The following is a 20,865-nucleotide window of genomic DNA, read 5'->3' on the forward strand; positions in this document are numbered from 1 at the left end:
ACTTCCGGTCAGAGGTTCCGTCCCCAGAAGCGGCAGTGCAGGTACGGAAAGTGCGCGCGGGGATTCTAGTAGCAGGGGTGACCAGGTAGGGGAGCTGAGCCAGCGGGCTGCAGGAGATCCGGTAAGCGTAGCCCATGGGCTTGGAGGAGACCAGTGGAGCCGAGCCGGGGGGTCAGGGGCTTGGGGGAGACCAGGAGAGCGGGGTCGGGAAAGACCGGCAGTAAATCATCACAAAAATTTACTTCGGAAACCATGGCTTCTGGCAGGAACAAATCAGTGTCAGGACAAAGTACACGGGCCTCGTGAGAAGCTCAGCCACAAACCCATTTACTCTGTCTGACCTGCCTCCACCACCAGGACCCAGTCTCAATGAAATGGGACAGGTTCCCTTGCCCTTCTTGAAGGGCGTGCGATAGGGATGTGGCTCACTTCTTCAGTGCCCCGCTGCTCAAGCCTCTAGGGGAGCATACAGACAGGCAGGCTGTGGGACTCTGACCTCACAGTAGTGTCTAGGGGTGAATGTTTGCAGCTCCTGAAGCCCCGCTGGGCATGTATTACAGGGTGCTCTTTCAGTTTAGCGGTATAGGTGGCTTGTGTCGGCTCAATTAGCCTCCTTGCCTTATCGCAAGGGCAGAGGGCTTTCTGTATCCCGGGGTTTCTTGCCTTGGTGTACTGGAGCAGTGGGATCACACGTGGGCTTGGAGAATGAGTGCAAGGTTTTATTGAGTGGAAGTAGCCCTCAGCACATGGGGGAGCCAGAAGGGAGTTGGAGCAGGAAGATGGTTTTTCCCTTGGAGTCAAGGCCGCCAGGCAGCCCAGGCTCTCCTCCCACCGCCCCTGCCAAACTCCTTGTGGTTCTGCCAGTTGATTCCCTGCCGGCCTGCTGCTGGTGCCTGTTGGTTTGCTCTTCACATCCTCTTGATGTCTAGCGGCTTGTGTCTCTCTGCCCAGTAGGGTCTGGGGGGTTTTAAAGGCACAGGATGGGGTCCTGGCGGGCTTGGGAAATACAACATTTAGGCAGGAAAACAGAAATGCCTGTCCTCACCTAGGTTCCTGGGCACAGGCCTGGGGGTGGAGCCCAAGCCAGAAACCACGCCCTCTTCTAGCCAGCCCTTCCCTGCCCCGCTTCCTTATTGTCCCATCCCTTTTCTTAGACACCACAACTTCTAAGGAGGATCACTGGTCCTGAATTCTGTGTCTGAGTCCTGTCCTGGGGGACAGGTGTAGACCCCAGAAAAGTTGGTCCTGGCTGGGTGCACTGGCTCATGGCTGTAAATCTCAGCACTTTAGGAGGCCGAGGTGGGTGGATTGCTTGAGCCCAGGAGTTCAAGACCAGCCTGAGCAACATGGCAAAATCCCATCTCTACTAAAAATACAAAAATTAGCTGGGCATGGTGGCTCATGCCTGTGGTCCCAGCTATGCTGGAGGCTTAGGCAGGAGGCAGCTTCAGCCCGGGAGGCCGAAGTTGCAGTGAAACCAGATAATACCACTCTCCTCCAGCCTGGGCAACAGAGCAGGCTCTTGTCCCTAAATAATAAATAAATAAATAAAGGAAAATTGGTCCTGGTCCCCCAGCTCTTGTCTCGAAAGAAAGGAGGGAAGGTCTCAAAAGAAAGAAGGAGAGAGAGAGGAAGAGAAGGTAAGTTGGTCCTGGTCCCCCAGCATTTCTCCAGAGTCCTTTTTCCAGCAGAGACTTGGTGGAGGCATCACCCTCAGAGTCCTTCTCTGGACCTGGACCTGCCCACCTGTGGGAGCAGGAAGGGCCCTTGCTTCCAGTGGCCTCTCTGGGTACCAGGTCCCACAGTGGCCACAGTAGGAGCAGAGTGAGTGGGGTATAAACTCCTGTCACAGGAGGGAGGACTAGCCGGGCCCGGCTAAGTGGACCTGTGTCTGCAGTCACGCATTTCCTGTGAATTGGGAAGCCTGCTACAGGAGAAGCAGGCCAGGTCCCACTAGGCTGGAAGAAGCTCCTGTTAATCAAAAGGCCAGTGTTGAAGCCTGACCTGAGAACCACAGGATAAATTGTGTGGTTCTTTTGGTGTCAGTCAGGCACAGAGACTGTTCTGCCCCACTGCTGTGCCTATGGCCAGGGGGTTCCTGGGGGCAGACGCAGGAGCAAGAGTCTGCTCTGGAAAGGTCACTTTGTCCTTTGCAGCTGAGTTAGGGGAAAGGAAGTTAGAGCCAGTGTAGTGTTCGCGCCAAGGGCTCGAGACAGCTAGTTGACTCGCCCCAGTTTGGCTGCTGGACCTGTCTGCATTTCCCCACCTCGAGGGCTGTCGAGTGAGACAAAGGGCCGCGAGCTGAGTCACTAAAAGCAACAACAGAATGCAAAGCAAAGGCCTGAAGTTTATGAGGACATTATGCAGTCTGCTTCCATGTCCCCATCAGTCTCTGTGTAAGCAATAAACTTGCTGCAATTGAGATGCCTAAGAGGAGCAGAGACCTCTGCCCATATTTTCCCTGGAGCCAAGCCTTTGTTTTAGCTCCTGGTGAAAAACAGGTTTAACCAGCCACCTTAAGGGCGCCATTGTATCTTTGAAATGTAAACTCCTATCACAAGCCCCCTTAAACTGCTTTCTGAGCGGATATCACAAGCCCCTGATAACTATTTTTTATGGAGTTTCTATTTCCTTTCTGTTTACCCCTTTTTTTTTCTTTCTACTGAGATTAAGTAAATGTAACAAGAAAAAGGTATAAAAGCTGTAACCCACAAGAATAAAATCGCTGTGGCTGTCACTGTGGCTCGCTGTGGCTGCTGCTGCACTGCCCAGCCCTCCAGACTCTACTTTTCTATATTCTTTCTCTTCCGCGCACTCTCTCTCTCAGGTTGAACGAGACATCTACGTTGGCGGTCTCGGGGACTCCCGCAGGTCGGTAGTCCCCCGGCAGACGTGCCGGACCCCAACAAGCCAGCAATCACGGCTTCCCCTCCCCGCCTCCCAAAGCACATCCCCTTCCTCCTGGGCCTTGGCACCTGCTTCCTCCATGAGTGTCACCACCAACTCTGCCCTCAGAACTTTCCTTTCAGAACCCAGGGACCATGGGCGCCTCCAGGCTCTCTACGCTGGTGCTGGTCCTGCAGCCTCAGCAAGTTCTCCTGGGCATGAAAAAGCGAGGCTTTGGGGCCGGCCGCTGGAATGGCTTTGGGGGCAAAGTGCAAGAAGGAGAGACCACCGAGGAGGGAGCCAAGAGGTACAAGTGGGGCGGGGCTGGCCGTGGAACCGGCTTTCCCAGGGCACAGGGATTCGGGCTGCAGGGCCAAAGCCTTGGCTTCACCACTTAGAGCTAAGTGACCTGGAGCATGGGTTAACCTGTGAGCCTCAGTGTCTTCACCTCAGAATGGGAATAAGAACAGCATCCAGACCTTAGAACTCTTGAAGATTAAATGAGAGCAGCATAAAGGACTTAGAGCAGTGCCTGGTGTGTACTGAGTGTGGAGTGTGTGTTAGGTGCTGTGGTGTGGTGTGTGGTGTGTAGTGAGTGGTGAGTGTGTGAGCTGCTGTGGTGTGGTGTGTGGTGTGTGAGCTGCTATGGTGTGTGTGGTGTGCACTGAGTGTTAAGTGTGTGCTGCTGTGGTGTGGTGGTGCGTGGTGTGTAGTAAGCACTGAGTGTGTGTCAGCTGCTCTGGCGCAGTGGTGCTGGGGGTGCGGGTTGTATCTGGGAGCTACTGTACCTTCTGGCTTAATTGAGCACTCCTGGCATCCTCACTGTCACTGGAGGGCTCATCAGCCAGTTGGTTACTTTGTGCAAAGGAGTTGATCGCATTTATCTCACACCCTTTGCACACAAAATCTCACTGCATCCTCAGCTTCACTGAGATAGGAACTGAAGCCCAGAGAGGTTGAGCAGCTTGCCCAAGATCACACAGTCCTCCAGACACCCCTCACCCATCACAGGGTCAACGAGATCGTCTGTGTAAACATCACAAAGTCCTGCCCAGATGTAGCCCCTGTTCGTGTTCCTGCTCTGAGAAAGGTAGGTCACCTTCCCCGGAGAGGAGAAATACAGAGGAAAGAGGGTCCTGGCAGCCGGGTGCGGTGGCTCACGCCTGTAGCCCCAGCACTTTGGGAGACTGAGGCAGGCAGATCGTGAGGTTAGGAGATCAAGACCATCGTGGCCAACATGGTGAAATCCATCTCTACTAGAAAAAACAAAATACAAAAATTAGCCAGGTGTGGTGGTGCACACGTAGTTCCAGCTACTCGGGAGGCTGAGGCAGAATTGCTTGAACCCAGGAGGCAGAGGTTGCAGTGAGCCAAGATTGCGCCACTGCACTCCAGTCTGGTGATACAGCAAGACTCCATCTCAAAAAAAAAAAAAAGAGGGTCCTGGCACGGGGGAAAGCCAGGACACTGCAGCCCAGGGGCTTTCCAAATTTTTCATCACAACCTGCAGTGAGAAATACGTTTTATACTCTGATAGAGTATACACGCTCAGGTTTACAGGTACAGCTAAAATAAGCTGCAGAAGCCACCCTTACTACATTAAAAAGCACCCTACTATTTCTGATTCTTTTTTTTTTTTTTTTTTCCCCTCCAGAATCAGGATCTCACCCAGGCTGGCGTGTAGTGGCACGCTTATGGCTTACTGCAGCCTCAAACTCCTGGGCTCAAATGATCCTTCTGCCTCAGCCTCGCGAGTAGCTGGGACCACAGGCTCCTGCCACCATGCTCAGCTAGTTTTTTAATTCTTTGTAAAGATGGGGTCTCATTCTGTTGCTCAGACCGGTCTCAAACTCCTGGGTTCAAACGATACTCTCACCTGGGCCTCCCAGAGTGCTAAGACTGCAGACATGAGCTACTGTGCTGGACCCTTTTTTTTCAATTGCAATCCTGATTTCATAGGGCACATGGGTTCCAACCCTCAGTTTGGAGAGCCCTGTGTGTGACACACTGAGCGTGTACATCCCCTCCAAGGCCTGGGACCCTGGGCTGCAGCCACACAGACACATTTGATCAGCACTGTGGCAGGTGCCAATGTGACGGGCTCTGCTGGGGGCTGCAGCTGGGGAAGAGGCCCACTGGATATGAGTTGGGCATCCAGTGTGCCCACACCTATAGTGTGCGCAGAGCAACAGCAGCACAGGAAACAGGCAGGAAAGGTGCCCCAGGGGTCCTCCTGCCCAGCCCTTTGTCTTCCATCTTGTAAGACCACCCATCAGCTCATGGATTGATCTAGCACTGCTCTGTGTGGGGCCTGAGGATATGGGAGGAACAGATCAGTCCCTGCCTCTGTGGGGCTCTCGTCATACAGCTGCTAGGTTCAGGAGACATGCAGAAAGAGATCTGGTCCACACCTGAGGCCCAGGTGTGTCCAAGACAAAGGAAGGGTGAATAACGGCACCAGGAAAACACCCTGAGGGTCTGTCTGATGTTCACTGGGAGGACGTGGAGGGAGGGAGGAAGGAGACATTCGCAGAAGCACAGAGGGCTGGAAGAACACCAGCTGTGCAGGGAAGTGGGAGTGTGAGGGGAGCAGGCGGCAGGGCTGAGGAGGCTAGACAGAGGAGCTCCAAGTGACTGGGTTTCTGCTTGTCCTGCCAGTGACAAGCAAAGCACAGGCCGCCTCATCAGCCCTGATGTGTTTTCTTCTGAACTTTCTCACGGTCCAAGGAAATTCCCTCCTGCCCTCTGTAAATATTATACAGAGGGACCATCACTCCAGACCCTCAGTGCTGAATACAGTGGTAGCTTGTTCTCAGGGTTTGAGGGAGGGAACTAAGGCACAGCAGGCAGCCTGTGACTTCATCCTCAGGTGTAACCTGGATCCATGGATCTATTTCCCACCTGGACAGGTGCAGCAGCCCTGTAGCTGGCCTGGCTACCTCTACCCTTCCCTCTGCAGTTCCCACTCCACACAGCTGCCAGGTGGCCCTTCCCAGACTGCATCTGGGTCTCCCCCAACCCCCTACACACAGACACACACTCACACATTAAGCCCTTAACACCTCCCAATGCAGTGAAAGCTGCCCTCCTGTGTCAGCCACTGAGCCCCCCACAGGCTTGCCCTGCCCCTCCCTCCTGACTCTGCCCCTCAGACACCCCAGACTGTTGCCCACCTTGCTCTTCATCTGGCTGAGCCCCCATCCCACCCTTCAGCAGCTTTCACAGCTAAGAAAGTGCCTTCCCCCACCCCACTGTTCTCAACAAATCTCATCCTGTGTCTTTCCTTCACGGCACTCTCACCCTTTCTAATCGTATTTAATGATTCACTTCCTATCTGTCTTTCCCTAGAATCATTCTATAAGGTCAAGACTGCCCAGGCTAGAGTGCGGTGACATGATCATAGCTCACTGCTTTCTCGACCTCCTGGGCTCAAGCCATCCTCCCGAGTAGTTGGGACTATTAATGCATGCCACCACACCTGGCTAGTTTTTTTATTTTTGGTAGAAACAGGGTTTCAACATGTTGCCCAGGCTAATGTCAAATTCCTGGCCTCAAGCAATCCTCCCGCCCAAAGTGCTGGGATTACAGGCATGAGTCACTGTGCCCAGCGTAACTTGTGCTTTTTTTTGAAGTGTCATGCATATATAGAAAACTACAAATCTCCATCAGTAGTGAGTTTTTAAGAAGTGGGTTCACTTGTTTCTTTTATTTATTTTATTTTATTTTTTTGAGATAGAGTCTTGCTCTGTCACCTGGGCTGGAGTGCATTGGCACAATCTCGGCTAACTGCAGCCTCCACCTCCTGGGTTCAGACAATTCTGCCTCAGCCTCCTGAGTAGCCCACCATGCCCAGTTAATTTTTGTATTTTCATTAGAGATGGAGTTTCACCATGTTGGCCAGGATGGTCTTGATCTTCCAACCTCATGATCCACATGCCTTAGCCTCCCAAAGTGCTGGGATTACAAGTGTGAGCCACCTGTTTCTTTTTTCGAGATGGAGTCTTGCACTGTTGCCCAGGCTAGAGTGCAGTGGCATGATCTTTGCTCACAGCAACCTTCACCTCCCAGCGATTTTCCTGCCTCAGCCTCCCAAATAGCTGGGACTATAGGTGTGCACCACCACGCCTGGCTAATTTTTGTATTTTTGGTAGAGACAAGGTTTCACCATGTTAGCCAGGCTGGTCTCAAACTGACCTCAAGTGACCCAGCTGCTTCAGCCTCTCAAAGTGCTGGGATTACAGGCATGAGCCACTGCATCCAGTTGGTCCACCTGTTTAACCATTTTGCAGATCAAGAAACAGAAGTGGACCGTGAACCCGGCCCTCCATCCTGACTTCCAGTACAGTTGATGACTTTGGCCTGTTCCCGGTGCAGGATTTCAGAGGCTGCGCCCTCCTCCAGCTTCTTTCCAGCATCACATGTGCCACAGCAGTGAATCCTCCTCCAGCTGCTGGGTGGTGCCCTGCAGAGGTATGCACTGCAGCTCACCTGCTCTGCTGCAGGTCACCCGCTTTGCTGCAGGTCACCCGCTCTGCTGCAGCTCACCTGCTCTGCTCCAGCTTACCTGCTCTGCTCCAGGTCACCCGCTCTGCTGCAGCTCACCTGCTCTGCTCCAGGTCACCCGCTTTGCTGCAGCTCACCTGCTCTGCTCCAGCTTACCTGCTCTGCTGCAGGTCACCCGCTTTGCTTCGGCTCACCCGCTCTGCTTCGGCTCACCCGCTCTGCTGCCAGTCACCGGCTCTGCTCCAGGTCACCCGCTCTGCTGTAGCTCACCCGCTTTGCTCCAGGTCACCGGCTCTCTCCAGCTTACCTGCTCTGCTGCGGGTCACCCACTCTGCTCCAGGTCACCCGCTCTGCTCCAGTTTACCTGCTCTGCTCCAGGTCACTCACTCTACTGCAGGTCACCCGCTCTGCTCCAGGTCACCTGCTCTGCTGCAGGTCACCTGCTCTGCTCCAGGTCACCTGCTCTGCTGCAGGTCACCCGCTCTGCTCCAGGTCACCTGCCCTGCTGCAGTTGTGCATATGGGCCTTCCCCTTGGAAGCTGTTGCAGGCCACTGCCAGGAACCATCCTGAACATGTCTTTTGGTGCCTGTGTGCACCCTTTCCTGGTGGACAGTTACCTTGGAGGAAACCTGTAGATATTTGGCTTCAGCAAAGATTGCCAAACCATTTTCCACAGATGTTTCACTGATTCAAACTCCCACCACGGGCATGTGAGTTCAGCTTCCTCCAGATGCTCAACAGCATTTGGCACTTTTCTCCTTTTCATCTTAGCCATTCTGGTAGGGGCGGTGAGCTCACTGAGGTTCTGTGTGCCCTGATGACTGAGGAACAGGAGTGCCTCCTCAGTGTCTGTGGGCCGCTTGGATCTCCTTTTTTGTGAAGTATCTGCTCAAGCCTTTTGCCCGTGTTTGAATTTAGTTACCTTTTCCTGATTTTGTTTGTTAAGAGACTGGGTCTCACTCTGTTACCCAGGCTGGTCACGATTTCTGATTTATTTGTAGTTCTTTAAACATTTTGGATGTGAGTTGTCAGATATTATATATATTGCAAATATTTTCTATTCAGTGGCTTCTACTCTTAGTGACATTTTGGTAAACAGAAGTTTATTAATCTAAAATGTAATTTTTATTTTATGGTTAGCATTTTTCACATGCTTTTAAAGAAATCTTCCTATCCCAAGCTTAAGATATTCTCAGGCTAGGCACAGTGGCTCATGTCTGTGATCCAGCACTTTGGGAGGCCAAGGTGGGAGAATCACTTAAGCTCAAGAATTCAAAACCAGCCTTCTCTGCTAAAAATTTTAAAACTCAGTCAAGTCTGGTGGTGCAGACCTGTGGTCCTAGCTACTCAGGAGACAGAGGTGGGAGGATCACTTGAGCCCAAGAGGTTGAGACTATGTTGTGATCGCACCACAGCACTCCAGCCTGGGCAACAGAGTGAGACCCTGCCTTTTTTTTTTTTTTTTTTTTTTTAATTTTATGGAGTCTCACTCTTGTTGCCCAGGCTGGAGTACTGTGGCATGATCTCAGCTCACTGCAACCTCCTCCTCCCAGGTTCAAGCAATTCTCTTGCCTCGGCCTTCCATGTAGCTGGGATTACAGGGGCTCACTACCACACCCGGCTAATTTTTTTGTATATTTTTAGTAGAGACGGCGTTGCACCATGTTAGCCAGGCTTGTGTTGAACTCCTGACCTCAGGTGATCTACCCGCCTTGGCTTCCCAAAGTGCTGAGATTAGAGGTGAGAGCCACCGTGCCCTGCCAACACCCTGTCTTAAAGGGGGAAAAAACATCCCTCATTGGGGAGCATCTGCAGGCGTGAGGAATGGGAGACACTGGAGCCAGATAGGCTGGTGCTTAGGGGTCCCAAGGCCCTGGGAACCCAGCAGCAAACGGCCTCGCTTCCCAGGGGATAACACAACAGCAGCCCCAGGCCACCAGCATGGCCCTAGGCTTCAGTACCTGTGAGTCTGAATAGATTTGCCCCTGGGGTGACCCCAGGCTCTTGCTGCCCAGTAGGGGGAGGCAGGGAGGAGCCTTGGCAGCCCACTCTCCAGGGAGGCTGGTTCCTGCCTTAGCCCCATTCACCTGCAGGGGGTAGGCCTGAGCACTCATCCCCAGTCCAGAGGGCTGGACTCAGAGCCTCTGTGGGGCAGGGGACATGTACGGGGGAGTGCTGGATTATGGGGGTTGTGCAAGTTTGGGCATTAGGTGCACAGTGTGAGACAATCTTTCTAGGCAGCATCTTTGACCCCAAAGGCCAGTGAGACCCGGGACATGGGAGCAGGACCAATGAGAAGCAGGCCTGTAGGGACCTCTGACTCCCGCCTCCCCATACCACCAAGGCCTCGCCACCTGTATTTTTGTTTAATGTATTTCTCATCCTGTTCCCCGTTTGCTGTCTGAGGAAGTGAGTAGCACGGATAGAGCAGACACTTGAGCAGAACTGAAACATCATCATCTTCGCCTGCGTGGCGCTCCCCGCCTGTAAAATGAAGCTTCCACGCTGTCTCCCAGAAGATTCTTCATGCTTCCTATGCTGCCGTGTGTTGGGGAAGATTAACTGAAATCAGTCACAACATTCTGTCGGGAGGTGACGCTTTTTAAGACAAGCAACAGCTGGCCACCAAGAGGCTGGTGAGGCCCCACTGAGCACATCTGTTGCATCTAGCTGGGGAGCCATTTGCACCCTGCAAGGACAAACAAACATGTTAATTGTTTAGCTCAAGTCCAGCTTTAATTAGCCATCTCCCTGAATAAATGTTGATTCCAGGTCTGTTTCCTCTCCAGTCCCTACAGCTTATGCTGAGGAGGCATAACTTAAATCAGACCATGTAGGCCAGGCATGGTGGCTCACACCTGAAGTCCCAGCACTTTGGGAGGCCAAAGAAGAAGGATCGCTTGAGCCCAGCAGTTCGGGACCAGCCTGGGCAACATAGCAAGACCTTGTCTCTACAAAAAAAAATGAAATAACACAGGCACACCCACAGATAAATTAGCCAGGCATGGTAGGAGGAGCAGACTGAAATGCCCGGGGGCCACAGCCCGTGCATTCCCAGGGTCCCAGCACAGAGTAGGTCTTGGAGAAGTGTCTGCTGAAGGACTAAGCAAGAACCCAACTGAGCACAGCCAGCAAATGCTCAGAACGGGATGTCAGCAGCACTGCTGTATCCAACATGGGTTTCCACGATAACCCGACATGGGAACACTTTATTCTTTCACAGCAAACAGCAGTTGAGAAGCTGGCTGGATTCCTTGAGGTGTCGAACATCTCACTCCTCCTTTCTTGAGTAGAAAGCACAAGGTATAAAATGTGTATAATGTTTTTTTGTTTTTTGTTTTTGACAGGGTCTAGCTCGGTTGCCCAGGCTGGAGTGCAGTGGCATGATCATAGCTCACTGTAGCCTCTAACTCCTGGGCTGAAGCGTTCCTCCCATCTCAGCCTCCTGAGTAGCTGGGACTACAGGCAAGTGTCACCATGCCCAGCTAGTGTAGAAACAGGGTTTTGCCATGTTGCCCAGGCTGGTCTCAAACTCCTGGGCTCAAGTGATCCTCCCATCTTGGCATCCCAAAGTGCTGGGATTACAGGCATGAGCCACCTTGCACCCAATCTGTTTGCATTTTTATTTTTATTTTTTATTATTTTATTATTTTTATTTTTTTTAAAGATGGGGTTTCACCATGATGGCCAGGCTGGTCTTGAACTCCTGACCTCAGGTGATCCACCCACCTCGGCCTCCCAAAGTGCTAGGATTACAGGTGTGAGCCACTGCACCCAGCTGCATTTTTATTTTTTAACCTTAAGCGATTAAGGGTTAATGTCTGCATTTTTTAAGGGATGTACAGAGGAGAAAGAGCCAAAGGAAAACACTGATATGGTGGCATTCCTGGGTGATGAGTTTATGGTGTTTTGTTTCCTGGTCGTCTACAAAATATATGTAATTTTTAAAGTATTTTTAAGTTAGCAATAGCATTAGATTACTTCAGGGAAGCCTTCTGGCTCTGTGTGTGGCAAAGCAGAGGGAATGACTTGTTACCAGCCACAGCAGCACTTGGGCACTCCGTGGTGAGGTCAGCCCCTTCACCTCCTTCAGGAACAGCTGTGGGGAGCAGGTCCCAAGAATGTGCAGGAAGAGGCTGCAGCAAGAGGCCCAGGGCACGTGTCCTGCGTGGTCAGCCTGGGGTCCAAAGTTAAAACCAGAGCTCCTCCTTCAAGAAAGAGATCATAGAAGGCTGCGGTTTCAGGGCCGGGCGCGGTGGCTCACGCCTGTAATCCCAGCACTTTGGGAGGCCGAGGCGGGTGGATCACGAGGTCAAGAGATCGAGACCATCCTGGTCAACATGGTGAAACCCCGTCTCTACTAAAAATACAAAAAAGTAGCTGGGCATGGTGGCACGTGCCTGTAATCCCAGCTACTGAGGAGGCTGAGGCAGGAGAATTGCCTGAACCCAGGAGGCGGAGGTTGCAGTGAGCTGAGATTGCGCCATTGCACTCCAGCCTGGGTAAACAAGAGTGAAACTCCGTCTCAAAAAAACAACAACAACAACGAAAAAAGGCTGTGGTTTCATCCTGTGTTCTCAGAGAAGCAGTGCCAGGCTAGAAAGACATTTCTTTCAGCAGGCAGGCCCAGCATACAGGACCCAGGTTCCTGGAGCAAACGTCCCAGGGCTCCGGCAGCCATAACTACAGCTGCATAGGCTCTGATGCTCAGCCACGGAAATGAGCAACCAGGAATGAAGGAAGTGGTATCAGTCCCAACCCTGCTGCCCTTGTGTCTCAAGACCGTGGGCAAGTGGCTGGACTCCACTGGGCTGCCACTGATACACAGAGGATGGTGGACTAGAACTGCGATCCTCCCACCAGTGGCTCCACACCATCTTCGGGCTCCTCCCCAGAGCCTCTCCACCAAACTCAGTGTCTTCAAAGTTCAAGTTGATTGTGAAGCTCAGGCAGGTCGGGACGAGCTAATGCATTCCGGGTAACGTCTTGGGTCTCCCGTCCACTCCAGTGGCTCCCTGGGCTGTGCAGATGCCCAGCTCCTCCTCCCCTGCCATCATGTGGGCATGGTGGCCTGCCTGACGCCCTCCATCCTCCCTCCCCCGTCCACCTCTGCCTACAGGGAGCTACAGGAGGAGAGCGGTCTGACAGTGGATGCGCTGCACAAGGTGGGCCAGATCGTGTTTGAGTTCGTGGGCGAACCTGAGCTCATGGATGTGCATGTCTTTTGCACAGACAGCATCCAGGGGACCCCTGTGGAGAGCCTCATGGGGCCTGCTCCCCACTCCCCACCATGCACGTTCCATCTCCTGGCTGGGAGAAAGACCATCAGCGCAAACCAGCTCTGAGTGCCAGGTAGCAGGCAGCCTGTGTCCCATCCACCCCACAATGCCAGCGTAGGGCCCTGAGCTATGGTCACTGCAGCCACTTCCTACCCCAAAATGAGAAACATGGTCAGAGGATTAAATACGAACGATCATCAGTTCCTCATGATCACTCAGTGTACTCCTCAGAGAGCCAGTTTAAGTTTGGGCTGGCCTGATGCAGTGGCTCACAGCTGTAATCCCAGCACTGTGGGAGGCTAAGCCAGGAGGATCGCCTGAGCCTAGGAGTTCAAGACAAGCCTGGGCAACATAGTGAGACCCCCGTCTCTACAAAAATAATAATAAGCATTAAATTTGGGTTGCATGTCAGTGCCTCCTCTTCTCCCCTCGGTACAGAAATGTGCCCACACTGGTTCCAGCTGGACCAGATCCCCTTCAAGGACATGTGGCCAGATGACAGCTACTGGTTTCAATTCCTACTTCAGAAGAAAAAGTCCACGGGTACTTCAAGTTCCAGGGTCAAGACACCATCCTGGACTACACACTCCGAGGGGTGGATGCGGTCTAGCGGGAGCCTGGGGAGCCCCTGGGCAGGAAACTTGGCTGCTGAACAGCTGCAAACCGTCTGTTCACCTGGGCGCAAGTGGATCAGAGCTGGGTTTTGTCTGTAGTGTGATTGTACAGAAAGGAAAATAAAGGTCTTCAACCTTTGTTTTTTGGAGATGGGAGTCTCGTTTTATTGCCTCTTTTGCCCAGGCTGGAGTGCAGTGATGTGATCTCAGCTCATTTCAACCTCCACCTCCCAGGTTCAAGCGATCCTCCCATCCATCTCGGCCTCTCAAGTAGGTGGGATTACAGGTGCACACTGCCACGCCCGACTAGTACTTGTATTTTTAGTAGATACAGGGTTTCACCATGTTGACCTGGCTGGTCTTGAACTCCTGACCTCACGTGATCCGCCTGCCTCAGCCTCCCAAAGTGCTGGGATTACAGGAATGAGCCACCACGCCCAGCTGGTCTCTTTTTAAACTTCCTTCTCCAGACACCAGCACAGCCTGCCAAGTCCTGTCCACAGGAAGCTGCCAGATGTGCTGGGCTGCGACCCGTGCTGCACAGAGGTGGGAGAGGATGGAGACTGTCCCAGAGGTGGGCAGCTGGCGGAGGGCAGGACACATGCTCAGTGCCACTAGCTGGAGGTGTCATCTCAAAACCCCCCTGCAGTGTGGGAAACTGAGGCTAAAGCCCATAGGCTTGTCCCCCTCCGCTGCCCAACTTTCATACACATTTAATAAAAGTTGTTCACACAGTTATCCATAAACTGTCCAAAATGTAGGTTGTGTGTAAACAATTCCAGTTTATTGGGTGTATTGGGTGTTGATCCCAGCAGCCTCCTAAAGTGCTCTGGACATGACCTGACCCCCAAAGCAAGAGTAAAGGCCTCAGGTGCACAGAGCCACCCTGACATCCCTCAGCTAGGAGTCCCCGTGCCCATCAAAGCCCTACCTGTCTCCCCTGTCTGCACTGCCTCTATGGCAGACAGAGGGCAGCTGTCTGCATGGTGACCCTGAGTCCACAGGACAGGAGGATCCAGTAAGAATGTTCCCTTTCACTGTGATCTGCAGCCCCCCTCCTGTGACCCCGCCAGCTGCCTGTTCTCCCAGGGCGGGCGGCATCTGACATCTCCACTGGCATCACACCCAGCTGTCCCTGCCAGCTGGGCAAGGCTGCAATGCCCAGCACAGGCTTGGGCTTGGGCCATGGGCAGCAGGAGGGCTGGAGAGACATGGGGAACCCCACTCTCCCAGCACAGGGCCTCCACCTGCAGCAGGAAGCAGCCTCTCTTCCCCCCGATCAGCCCCTAGGCCTGGGTACCTGCCAAGGCAGCACAGGGCCAGGGCCAGGGCCAAGAAGTAATTGTAAGAAGGAAGGTGGCCTCTGCCATCCCCTGCCTTGCAGCCTTCTACTGCCCTTGAGAAGGCACTGGGTGGCAGAAGGAGGGAGGGAGGGAAGTGTTCCAAAGCCAGTGTCTAACCCTCCACAGAACCAATGTCAGGGCATGCAGGAAGCGGCCACAGTCACACATAGGAGACAGGCTGCCCTCCTCACCCCTACCTCCCCCCCCTTGCCCTCCTGCTCCCCCCCCGCTCCCCCCTCCCCCCTGCCCTCCTGCTCCCCCTCACCCCTGCCCTCCTGCTCCCCACTCACCCCTGCCCTCCTCCTCCCCACTCACTCCTGCCCTCCTGATCCCTCCTCATCCTGGCCCTACTGATCCCCCATCACCCCTGCCCTATAGATTCTTCCTCACCCCTGCTCTTGTTCCCCCCTACCCCTACCCTCCTCACCCCGCCCTGTCCCCTCACCCTGCCCTCCTGTTTCTTCCTCATCCCCGCCCTCCTGCTCCCCTCCTCACTCCTGCCTTCCTGATCCCTCACCCCTGCCCTCCTGCTCCCCCCACGCCTCCCCTCCTGTCTCCCACTCACCCCCACCCTCCCATTTCTCCTCACCCCTGCCTTTCTGCTTCATCCTCACCCCTGCCCTCCTCCTTTCTACCTCCATCCTCAGCCTCTGGACACAAGGACCCTAAGACCCTGGTCCTGAAATTTCCACCACGGGGAGACGCTGCCAGGCATGTGGCCTCCTATCATACTCACTGACCCCAGAGTCCCTGCCAGGAACGCTCCTTCAGAAATGCTCATTTGAGTCTTGCTCTCTCCTTGGAGGGCTGTATCGGGAGCACATGCCTTGCCTACCCTGGAGACACGAGGCCCCAGCGCCTGATGCCCACCACGACTCTGCCCACAGCCTCTATGGTCCTGCAGCTGGACAGGCCCCAGGTAGGTGCAAGCAGACGGCGAGGCCTTGCAGCCTTCTGCCCACACAGGGTCACGCTGCATGGCTTAGCTGTCACAGCACCACTCATGGAAACTGAGAATCTGTCTCTGCAGAGGGGGTCAGATTCGCAGCACAACCCAAGACTTGGCTGGGCTAGGGACTCACAGGATAGCCCACCCATCAGGCTCCAAAGGGAGCGCTGCCCTCTGCTCCTCTGGCTAGAAGGGAGCAGCCCACCCTGCAGCAGGAAGGCACCAGCAGAACCCACAGGGCAGGGCAGGGTCCAAGCCCCACAGCCATGTTGTCAGCATAGCCAACAGGGCCAGAAGGTGCAGCCACTCCCTCTGGCCAGCTCACAGTCAATGGTGGACCACCTGCTTATGGACACAAACAGGTGTCTCCTTCTCCATCCTAGGGCCATGAGATCCCCATGGGTGCAGGCAGAAGGGAAGCAAACTGTGAGTGGAGGGAACGCCCGGAGGCCAAAGAGCATCCGGAGAATGGAGGGACCTCAGAAACCCTGGCGCCCGGGATCCTCTTCCAGCACCTCTCCCCACAGGGAGGGCCTCAGGCTCTGGAGAAGCACAGGGGTCTGGGAGACCCCCCCAAGTTCCATGTGCCTTCCGCAAAAGGGGTTTGGGGCAGGAGCAGACCCAGGCCTAGGGCAGACATTCCAGCCCCACAGACCTCAGGAGAATGGCTTCTTAATCCAGAGAAGGGAACGGTCCCCTCTGTGTGCGGGTGGCTGGGCCGGCAAGTGCATGGCGGGAGGCTGAGGGGAGACTCTAGTTGCCTCAGAGAAGGAAATCCATCTAAAAGGGGGCTATCCCTCCTCTAAAGCCCCAGCTGGAAGGGAACACATCCCCCATGCCCCCCACCTGTCCTCTGCCAGCCCATCCAGCCTCAGTGCCACACGGTGAAGTCCCCAATACTGGCCACCAGAAATGAAGGGAGTCCAGGGGACAGGAACAGAACCATTGTAGCGCCCACTCTCAGAGACCTAGCTCTCCGTCACGCCTTTGTCTTCCAGGCCTGAGACCAGAGGCACACACAGGGTTATGATGTGGGCACAGGGCACACATGGAGTCATGGAGTGAGCAGGGGGACATGGGACCACTGGATCCTGGAGGCCAATCCCAGACCAGAGCTCCTGGTATTTACTGCAGCAAGTCCCCTAGAAAATTCACAGTGCACGCCCCATGCCCGATGGCCAGCCCTCCTGGCCTTGCCACCACAAAGAGCCATGAGAGCGTCCATACCATCAGCTCACTGGCTGTCCCCTTGCTGTCCATGGCCAGTCCCGTGCCTGGCTGCAGGGTGGCCCTGCCCTTCCTCTCTCCTCCACTGACCAGCACCACGAGGCCGCCCCTCCTGACTGTTCCAGCATCTGGGGGCCCCGCCCCCATGCTCCCCCAGGCACAATCTCTGTGACATGAGAGATCCCTGCCTTCCCCCATGGCTCTGGGTGTCAGGAGGAACCCCACCACCCCTCTCCACCAGGCTAGCAGGCCACGGGGTGGAGGACAGTGTGGCACAGCTTCCCTGTGGTCCATGGGTGCCCTCCCGGCCTGCGGACTGAGTGCATCTGCTCCAGCTGCAGCACTGGCGGGAAGGGGAGCTGCCGTCCAAAGGGAATTACACGGGACACACTGTTTGGAAAGAGGTTTTAGTGTGGCCGCAGGGAGCACTGCCTTAGCCTCGCGCTAGTGAGGACACAGGCCATCCTCTGGTGGGGACTGCAGCGGGAAGCGCAGTGGAGTCAGGGCGCTGTGTGAGCTTGGGTCTCAGGTCGTTCCACACCTTGCTCATCTGAAAGGGAACACGAAGAGAACAAGGTCAGCAGGGGGGCCCCAGCTTTAATCCCAACTCCTTCCCATCCCTCCTTCCCCTGCCAGTGACAGGGACAGAGGGGCATGTGGGTGCGTCAGCTCCTCAAACCTCCAACAGAGCCAGTGCTGCCCATCCTGCACAGAGGAAGTCCAAATGAGGAGTGGACCAGTGGCCTCATGTGACCTGTGGTCACAGATGCCCTTGCCTCAGACCCTGCACCCAGGACCAAGGGCCGCAAAGCTGCCTGCCGTGAAATCACGAGAAGCGTTACTGTCAGGTCATTGCCAGTACGTGCTCTAGCTACCGTGTAGGCACTGGCTTCATGGAAGCTTTGGCAGGTCAAACACCAAGGCCAGCCTGGGCCACAGAGGGACACCCAGTCTCCACAAAAAAATCAGAAATCTTGGCCGGGTGTGGTGGTGCATGCCTGTGGTCCCAACTACTCGGGAGGTTGAGGCTGCAGTGACACCACTACACTCCAGGCTGGGCGACAGAGCAAGACTCCGTCTCAAAACAAAAAAGCAAACCAAAAACACAAAGACCACATCCACCAAATCAGTAACACACAAACCGGAATGCAAACGGTGGCCCCACTCACCAACACTTTTGGAACCAGGGCAATGAACGGATACTGTGGACGTGAGGGGGAGGGTGTGGCAGCAAGGCAGGGGTCAGGACAAGACCTGCCGTGCAGGGGCTTAGGTGGCCAGAGACGGGCAGGGCGCAGCCCTGGGGGCCTGCAGGGGAGGCTGAGTCACTGGAGCACAGCACACTCATCTCAGGATCACAGGACTAGGAACTCCTCATCACCACAATAATGGAACTGGTAGGACTGGGGTGACAGCATCATGCCCCAGGCAGGACAGGGCCCCACCTGTTGCTCATGTTACTTCACTGAGGACACACCCAGCCACTGAGATGTCCAAGCCCAACCTGGTCCCCTGAGACCCTGGCCATCTCGCAGTGATGCTCCTAAGGGCAGCTGTCTCCGCCTCTCCAGCCCCACCACTGCCACCTCCGGCCTGCCATTCCCAAACTGCCAGACGGCACCCAAGGCACCAAGCACCTCCCAGGGAGAGCGTGAAACCTTATGGCCATCCCAGACACTCGGCACCATTCAACACATGCCACAGACCACGGCTTCAAACCTGCTTGCAGCTACTTAATATAACAATCTCAACCAGGCGCAGTGGCTCACACCTGTAATCCCAGCACTTTGGGGGGCCTGTCTCAGTACTGCGAGAGCATTTCTTCTCAAAGGCTGAAGGAAGCACCATCTGGAGAAAGCTGGCTAGTGCTCTTTGGAAAAACACCCCTCCTACAGCGCTCCCAAGCACTCAGAACCTTATCTCAGTCACAGGGTGTGGGAGCTCTGCGGGCTTTACCTCTGACTTCTCAAATCCCTCCAGAAGGCAAACTGTCCCTGTCTGTTCCTCCCTCCGCCCCCAGAAATCACAGGGACACCCTCATGATTCTGACTTTGGCTACAAAGGAGACTAGAAGATCTGGGTGAGCACCATGTTCCAGGTGGACCCCAACTCCACTAAAGAACCTCTCAAGGGTGGCCGGCCACCGCGCTGCCAGGCTTGAGGGAAGGGCGTCAGGGAAGAAGGAAGGCCGTGGCCAAGACAGCATCCTGAGCAAAGGGGGACTCACCTCCTTGTGCCCTTGGATCTGGGAGTTCACGAAGGCACGGAGGATATGGGAGGTGAGGGGCAGGTAGACGTGGATGAGCTGTGTCTCCTGGTGCAGGCAGTACAGGGAGAAGTAGTTCCGCAGCTCCATGGTCTGAATCGCATTCTCCTGCTGCAAATTCAACAGCCAACTTCACAACTGGCCCAGCCAGAAGCTGGAGGAGCATCAAGGCCTGAACACCAGCGTGCTCCCTGAGCCAGGGTGGCCCCTCCTCCTTCAGCCTTCACCAGGCATTTGGAAGGTGGCAAGGTAAGAGGGAGCCACGTCACTCTGGGTACCCGGGGCAGCTCCCAGACTTCATTGTACCCCCAGCTCTGTTCCAGATGCCTGGGGCCAACCCAGGAAAGCCCACCGGGACAGGTCCAGGGCCCACCAAGGCTGCGAGGGGAAAGGCTCCCAAAGGCGTGCCTAGCCATCCAGCCACCCACCTCCACAATGCGGGACTCCAGCTGCTCCACGGACTCCGGCTCGCAGTTCTGCACGGCAGCGCTCATCATCTGCCTCTTCATCAGGCTGTATTTGTGCAAGGCCCGCTGGTGCTTGTGCAGCACACCCTTCTCGTGCCACTCACACAGGTCCTGCAGGGCCAGGGGAGGCATTCGGCCTTGGCTCCTGAAGCCCGCACCAGGGCCCTGCAGAGCCAGCTGAGGGAGGCACACCCGAGAGACGGAAGGTCCCATCTCCCGCTGCAGCCCTGGCTTCTCAGCTCCTCCCATCCCCCAGGAATTACACCCTTGAAAGCTCCTAAGATCATTCTCAAAAGCTCTGCCCCCAACCAAGGAGCAGCCAAGACTCACCTTATATGACTGCAGCAGATCCAAGAAGAGGTTCAGCTTCTCCACCACGTCATTCTCCGCCTGCTTACCCTAGAAGGTGAGGGGGAGAGGGAGCTTACCCACGAGGACACACACAGGACCACGAACCCTGCCCAGGAACTCAGACCCAAGCCTGGCCTGGGCAGGTTCCTTCCTCCCAGAGTCAGAGGGACTCCCCAGGACCACCAGCCAGGTCTACAGGGGGCTCCCTTCCCCACCGGCCCACACAAGACCAGGCGGAGACACCTCTGAGCCCAGCAGTCTTGATGGGCACAAGGACTGCAATCCAGCAGGATAGCTGCCCAGAATCCTGCTGATCAGACTGTCCAGCCTTCCTCTGGGCTTCAAAGAGCCGGTGTCTCTCCCGACACACATGCTGGGAGAGCCAGGCACCCCGGACCCCGCAATCCTCGGCGGCTCCATCAAGCACCGCAGAAAACCTGAGCTCCCCCATCTGACGCTGTGAGCTGTGTTGAAAACAGGCACGCCCGGGACGGATACGGAGGAGAATGAGGCCATCATCTCCACATCAGCAAAAGAAAGAGAAATGCAGGCCTAGGAAGGGGTGCAGGGTAGGAGGGACAGCAGCTGCAGGAAGGACGTGCTGTGAAACCACAACGGAGAGGCCAGCAGAGGCGTATGATGCCTGGGATGAGGAGCCAGGAAGGGAGGCGGCTGCCTGGGGCTGCACACAGAAGCATCACACTGGACGGCAGGGATGGCGGTGGGCACAGGCTCCTCTTTGGCCTCACACATGGTTTTGTGCGGGCAGCACAGCCACAAACACAGCCCAACAGGGCAGTGAATGCACAGCAAATGGCAGGCAACCCTGTAGTGGAACAGGGGCCCCATCATGGCAGAGGGATGATCAGCCCCTAGAGTCCCACAGCACCTGGGGACACGGGGCAGCCCCCACGGGCCAAACCCCACGCAGAGATTGCCTCCGCTGCTCCGCTCACACTGGTAGCAGCTCTCGGTGGGG

General features: G+C 55.2%; 2 protein-coding genes across 6 annotated transcripts in view; one reads left to right on the forward strand and one right to left on the reverse strand.

Moving 5' to 3' along the window:
* The first annotated feature begins 34 nt into the window (after positions 1–34).
* Positions 35–13,432, forward strand: LOC118150622 (uncharacterized). Of its 5 annotated transcripts, none has more exons than XR_008478903.2 (5): positions 35–3,193; positions 3,898–3,976; positions 7,176–7,356; positions 9,035–9,130; positions 9,801–13,432. XR_008478903.2 is itself a non-coding variant. In XM_078365772.1 (4 exons), exons 1-4 carry the CDS (start codon positions 3,042–3,044, stop codon positions 9,801–9,803), a joined length of 330 nt encoding a protein of 109 aa, XP_078221898.1. In that variant the 5' UTR covers positions 35–3,041; the 3' UTR covers positions 9,804–13,432. The 5 variants fall into 5 exon arrangements, 1 of the variants encoding a protein (XP_078221898.1); XR_013532500.1 differs by having other exon boundaries at positions 9,038–9,130; XR_013532498.1 differs by having other exon boundaries at positions 7,261–7,356.
* Positions 13,433–17,195: 3,763 nt separating this feature from the next.
* LOC118151618 (sorting nexin-8-like) overlaps positions 17,196–20,865 on the reverse strand; it is a 35,594-nt gene continuing 31,924 nt past the window's right edge. The window contains 5 exon segments of the mRNA XM_078365971.1: positions 17,196–17,279; positions 17,281–17,352; positions 19,030–19,179; positions 19,497–19,646; positions 19,866–19,934. Coding sequence (XP_078222097.1) covers positions 17,247–17,279; positions 17,281–17,352; positions 19,030–19,179; positions 19,497–19,646; positions 19,866–19,934 — 474 coding nt within the window. The 3' untranslated portion in view covers positions 17,196–17,246.

The sequence above is a fragment of the Callithrix jacchus genome, chromosome 2 (genome assembly GCF_049354715.1).
Source record: "Callithrix jacchus isolate 240 chromosome 2, calJac240_pri, whole genome shotgun sequence".
NCBI classification, from domain to species: domain Eukaryota; kingdom Metazoa; phylum Chordata; class Mammalia; order Primates; family Cebidae; genus Callithrix; species Callithrix jacchus.

Excerpts from the sequence above, each read along its gene's own strand:
- LOC118150622 (XM_078365772.1), top strand. The coding sequence starts at position 3,042 with ATGGGCGCCTCCAGGCTCTCTACGCTGGTGCTGGTCCTGCAGCCTCAG. Across the intron at positions 3,194-3,897 it reads ACCGAGGAGGGAGCCAAGAG|GGTCAACGAGATCGTCTGTG; the intron begins GTACAAGTGGGG and ends CACCCATCACAG. Across the intron at positions 3,977-7,260 it reads GTGTTCCTGCTCTGAGAAAG|GATTTCAGAGGCTGCGCCCT; the intron begins GTAGGTCACCTT and ends TTCCCGGTGCAG.